Source organism: Sprattus sprattus (assembly GCF_963457725.1).
Source record: "Sprattus sprattus genome assembly, chromosome: 1".
Lineage (NCBI taxonomy): Eukaryota > Metazoa > Chordata > Actinopteri > Clupeiformes > Clupeidae > Sprattus > Sprattus sprattus.
The window spans coordinates 19576998-19583537 of record NC_137920.1 but is presented as its reverse complement, the minus strand read 5'-3'; the positions used below and the strand labels follow the sequence as shown (position 1 = coordinate 19583537).

Here is a 6540-nt window from a genome sequence, read left to right as displayed (position 1 = left end):
TTACTCCCAAGGCCCCTTAAAGTCTCCTTTGTCATTAACGTCTCCGTTTTGCTCTTCCTCATCCCCGTCATCGTCATGACCTCCCCATCCCCCCAGGAACCACCTCCTCTTCTTCTTCTTCTCCACTTTGTACTTGAGCTTGCGTATGGGGTCGGTGACACTCCGCATCTTCTTGTCGTCAAACTCCTCGTTCATCTCGAAGTTGCGATCGATGACCTCTGCCCCCTCCTGCCAGCGGCGGAAACAGTCGATGCCGAGCTCGCAGATCTCTGAGACGGCGTTCGGGAGCAGCACGGAACAATCCGGACGCAGTACAACCACCGTGGGAATCTCCTGCACCTTGAATCTTAGGCCCAGCTCCCTATAAGGAGAGAGAGGTGAGAGGAAACAGGGGAGATGAGAGAGGAGAGAAAGGAGAGGGGAGAGGAGAGAGGTGAGAGGTGGGAAAGGAGAGAGGGGAGGGGAGAGAGATGAGAGAGAATGGAGAGGAGAGAGAAGGGAGAGGAGAAGGGGGACAGGAGAGATATGGGAGAGGAGAGAGGGGAGAGAAATGAGAGGGGAGATGAGAAAGGGGGGAGGTGAGAGATGGGAGAGGAGAGAGGAGAGAGGGGGGATGGAAGAGGAAAGAGTGAAGAGGGGGGCGTGTACACACACACACACACACACACACACACAGTATAACTAACATTAGGTTTAGTTATATATGTACACATGAAAGACACAGGACAATTTAATAATTCAACACATCCAACAACAACAAGAGGATGTTATCACAAGCTGTAAGAACACACACACACACACACACACACACACACACACTCAAGTCAGGGGATGTTAACACGTGCACATACACACAAACACACACGTACACACACACACACACACACACACACACACACACACACACACACACACACACACACACACAACACACACACACACACACACACACACACACACACACACACACACACACACACACACACACACACACACACACACACACACACACTCACTAAAGTCAGAGGATGTTAACACAAGCTGTCCCACTATGTACCCTGAACGACCACTGTAGTACCACTGTAGTATAAGTTTAAATCCCTTGTAGGCTCTGTCTTTTGCAATGGCATATGGGCATACACGTACACATACACACAAACACACACGTACACACACACACACACACACACACACAGACGCACACACACACACACACATACACACACGCACACACACACACACACACATACACACACGTACACACACACACACGAACACACACACGTACACACACACAGGCTCTGTCCTTCAAGCTGGAACCTGTCACACAAGTCAGAACAATACAAAACAGGTGATAGCTGATAATATTCCATTCATGCAGAGGAGGAATAGCCCCATTCGTCACACATGACGTCCATTTCGACGCAAATTACACACATTCAAACCTTTCATTTTAATGCAGCACATCGAACAATGCAACTGCATGGGGTGATGTGTCTCCCTCTTCTTCGTAAGCATTCACACATGCACACAACATTATTCAGAGCCACCTTCATATGACTTGTAATGTATAAATGTTATTATTTTCCTTCCCATGACTTGTAATGTATAAATGTTATTATGTTCCTTCCTATGGACTTGTAAAGTATAAATGTTAGTGATCCATGTTATTATTTTCCTTTCTGTGTCAAACACTTGCACAGGCATCCACACATGCACACTACAGTATTCAAAGCCACGGTAACATGACTTATAATGTTAGTTTAATAAGTCATTATTTTCCTTCCTTCTTGTGCGCACATACACTTTTTCACCTGCAGGGGGCCTCGTAGACTACAGGATAGCATTAAGGCAGCTCTTTTGTTGATCTCTTTCCCACAGATAAAAAACACACAAACCTTTACATCCAAGATCACTCTCTCATCTTATACACATGCAGAAGTCATAACAGACAAACATGCAAACAAACCCTCTCATCTGATAAATATGCTCAAGCATACACACACACACACACACACACACACACACACACACACACACACACAAAGAGTGCGAGAGAGAGATTTCCAGGCATACTTCTTATAGGGGTCGTTGTGGTGTAGAAACAGGCACCACTTGGGCAGCTTTTTCAGCAGCTTGTCCTGCTGGTCCTCTGAGGTGTCCAGCGACACGTAGATCAGAACCAATTGGGACGCCCGCTCCATGTAGAATGAGTCCATCAAGCGCTTGTAGAAGTCCTTGAGAGTCGGGGCGAAGTCCTGGCATCGCTCGCAGTCCCCCGATCCGAAGAACAGCATGAGGATCCGGTTCTGCAGCTTCATGATGATCTCACGTTCCGTGTCCAACTCGTCTCGGTCCCAGTTGTTCTTCACCAGAACTTTACCCAGAAACAGGTCCATGGCCTAAAAGCCTCTGCATAAATAGTAACCAATATTTATTTTTTTAATAATTGACAATTAACCTGCTATATGTTTATATACCACATTGTTACTATCTATGACTTTTTTATTTCATTTTTTGTATTATTATTATTTATTTGTATTAATTGTGATTGTACATTTTATGTAAACAGGCTTTGGCAACGTTGTATTGTATGCAGTCATGCCAATAAAGCCTTTGAATTGAAATTGAATTGATAGTAGAACAGCAGCGTCAGACGACCTTTACCTCATATTAACATTAGCCTGCTTTACATTTACATGACATTGATCCACATTGAAGTACAGTGCAGTGTGTGATGATACTACTTATGATTACAGTACAGTCTACTGGACTGGTCTTCAGACTCTTCACATCCTACATAAATTGTGTTTTCAAATACTACATAAATACTACCCTAGACTAGACTTCAGAGTCTTCACATTCTAACTTGTGAGTGCTCAAATACTACATAAATACTACCCTGGATTGGTCTTCGGACTCTTCAGATTCTACATAAATTGTGTGTTCAAATACTACCCTGGACTAGACTTCCGATTCTTCATATTCTACATAAATTGTGTGATCAAATACTACATAAATACTACCCTGGACTGATCTACAGACTCTTCACATTCTACATAAAGTATGTGTTCAAATACTGCATAAATAGTACCCTGGACTAGACTTCAGACTTCATATTCTACATACATTGTGTGTTCAAATACTACATTAATACAACCCTGGACTGGTCTTCAGACTCTTCACATTCTAACTTGTGAGTGTCGACACCAGCAACAAACTATGGTTACAGACTCTAATCTAATTTGCCTTTAAGCCCCAGGAGAGGAGCTGTAGAGCGACCATCTTGCCAGAACTGCGCTAGGCTAGTCCACAATGCTAACCCGAGGCACCATAAACAGAGCTACTCACTTACCAGAGAGAGGTTGTTTGCTTTCCAGAGACAGAATGCACTTTTGGGGCAGGGGGGAGTTGGTGGACAAGAGGGGAGAAGAGGGTCTCCAACCAGTGGAGGGGGAGGGGGGTACACTGGAGGGGAGAAGAGGGCGACGAATGTCAGTGTCTTGTCTCGATGTCTGATAGGAAGAAGGAGTGATGTTAGCACCAGTGCCTCCACAAGTGTCTCTTGTTTAGCATTCTGTCCGTGCAGTGATTCATTATGTTTCCTGTTGTCTTTGTTTCCTCTTGCAGGCAACGCCTTTCTGTCCTACTCCAAAAAAGTGGAAAAAAAAAAGGGTTCTTCTTGTGGTGCACTTTTTGCACCTGTTGTTGTCAATCAAATGGCTTGCCCCCTCTGATCTCTCTCCCCGTCGATGTCTCTCTCTCTCTTTCTCTCTCTCTCTCTCTCTCAGTCTGTCTACGATGGTAAAAATGATGAGAGGTGAATGTGAGCCTTCAGCCGTAAGACGAGAGAGAAGATGAGAGACCCTGTCAGCGGCTCCCACTGCCTCCTCCTGCACACAGACAACACACCTCTCACCCAGCAGCACCCAACACTAATCCCCTACTCATGAGTCCTGCTATAATCCACTTAAGCAGAAAGAGAGAGAGAGAGGGAGTGATAGATAGAGAGAGACATCGAGACAGAGGGACAGAGAGAGAGAGAGAGAGAGAGAGAGAGAGATTGGAGGGGGCAATGGTGGCTTCAGCATGTAATTGAGCGCACAAACAAGGCACACTCATCAGTAGAGGAGGACAAGAAGACTCACACCTCCAAGGCGAGACACCCAAGGTGGCAGCGTGTTCATGGAGTCCTACAGTGCTCCTGTTATTATGTTATTCAGTGTCCCTGTTGTTGTCACACAGACAGGTGTACTGGTCTGCTGGATCTACCCATTAATAGGCTACAACCATATGGATGTATGTAAAATATTAAAATATTAAACCGATATTGACTTTATGTCAGTTACAAGCGTCACAAACAGTATTCATGGTTTTACCCTTATGTTTCTGGCAATTTACCTCTTCGAAGTCATATTTGTAATGTTTTTCTCACTTATATAAATAAGTGTATGTGTGTGTGAAGTGCCGATTGAAAAAATGAGTATGTGTGCGTGAGTAGTGTCGAGGAGGTATGGTATACAATCAATAAATATTTTCTCTTAACACGTTGTTCACAAAAATGAGTCAAGGCCTATGAGTGTCAGATTTGGAGAAAAAAAAATATTTATTGATCCATTGAAACATTTTATTTTATCAAGTTTGATCACTTTGCATGAAATTAAATAAAGAAGAAAAAGAAAACAGTTGGCACGCCATCTCTACTGCAATCAACACAGATGTGGTCTTCACTACAGAAGTAAGATAAACAAACAAACAAACAAACAAGCAAAAAATCTAAAGCATGAAGTATTTAACCAATCCATTTTATCTGTAGAAAATGTATTATAGAAAAAAACATTTTACAAATTCAATTAAATTCAATTTCAAAACTGCCTATACATCAGGAAAAAGCTCAAGCAGTACTGCAACACATCAAGGGGCCACACCACACACACACACGCACACACACACACACACACTCACACACAAACACACTCCCACACAAACATACACACTCACACATACAAGACGTCTGCAAGCCTGTGAGTGCTGATGGGTTTAGCCATTAGCAGAAGTAGCAGCAGCCTTACATAATCAACAGGCTCAGCACTAATCAGCCTGAACCCTGACTTCCTTCCCCCCAACTCAGACCACACAGTACCACAACGCCACCTGACCTCATTTATTCCTTAACCACCAGTCAGACACGCAGCAACAACAACAACAACAACAACAACAACAACAATCAGCAGCAGTTTTGTGGTCAAGGTGTTAAATATAGAGGGGGGGTGGGGGGTAAAGTAACACTCCGGGGGGGTTCAAAACCTTTACACACTGTACATTTTAGGAAGCTTCTTGCCTCAGGGTTCTGTGCACCCCCTGACCAAAAACGTAATCAATCAATCAATCAATCAATCAATCAATCAATCAAAAGCACTCCCATGCTAATCAATCATATTTTCACATACAGTGCATTGACTACAATATGAAGATTGTTGTAAATTGCTATCAATCAACCAAGCGTCATTTGACCTTTTGCACAATTATAGAAGTAGATTCTCAACAGATATGTTTGGGAGTTAAAAAGAAATTAATTCATTTTAATTTTAATAAAAAAATGTTTATTGAATTTCCATGCGTGTCATGAATGCACAACTGTTCTCTGGTGTGGTTTCAAGCATTAGCATCAAACAGTCAGTCACTTCTCTGGAGCACTCACACACCCCCCCACAACCACACACACAGGCACACACAAACACACACACACATACACTCACACACTTACACAAACAAACACACACACACACACACACACACACACACACACACACACACACACACAAACACAGACACACACACACACACACACACACACACACACACACACACACACACACACACACACTTCTCCCGACTCTTTTAAAGGAGCACACACACACAAACACACACGCACAAAGACACACACACACACTCCTGACTATGTTGAGGGAGTAGTGCAGGCCTATAACGATCAACATGGTTAACCCCAAGGGCTCTTCTCTGCCCTGTAGTCCTTTTCATCCTTTGCTACTTCACCTTCATCTTCCTCCTCCTCATCTCTTCCTCCTCCTCCCAGAAAACCTTTTTTTTTCTTGTTCTTGTTCTTGTTCTTCTTCTTCTTCTCGTCCTCCACCTTGTACTTCATCCGACGGAGCGGGTCGGTCAAGCTGCGGGTTTTGTTCTCGTCGAACTCCTCGTGCAGCTCGAAGTTGCGGTCGATGATCTCGGACGCCTCCTGCCAGTTGCGGTAGCAGTCGGGGCCGAGCTCCGTGATCTCAGTGATGGCATTGGCGAGCAGCACGGAACAATCCGGACGCACGACCACCACGGTGGGAACCTCCTCCACCTCAAACATCAGGCCCAGTTCTCTGACACAAGAGGACAGGTGATTAATAAATAATAATAGCTAAACTAATTAACAAAAAAAAGATTACACTCTTACACACACACACACGCACACACACGCACACACACACACACACACACACACACACACACACACACACACACACACACACA

At 44.0% G+C, this 6540-nt stretch overlaps 1 protein-coding gene across 1 annotated transcript in view; it reads right to left on the bottom strand.

Annotated features, from left to right (window-relative positions):
• The window catches only part of nxnl1 (nucleoredoxin like 1), a gene marked incomplete at both ends in the record, with an annotated part of 9068 nt that continues 2528 nt past the window's right edge, over positions 1 to 6540 (bottom strand). Inside the window, 4 exons of the mRNA XM_080842424.1 lie at positions 1 to 361; positions 2077 to 2402; positions 3356 to 3468; positions 6007 to 6389. Coding sequence (XP_080698550.1) covers positions 1 to 361; positions 2077 to 2402; positions 3356 to 3468; positions 6007 to 6389 — 1183 coding nt within the window. The remainder of the gene's footprint in view (positions 362 to 2076; positions 2403 to 3355; positions 3469 to 6006; positions 6390 to 6540) is intronic.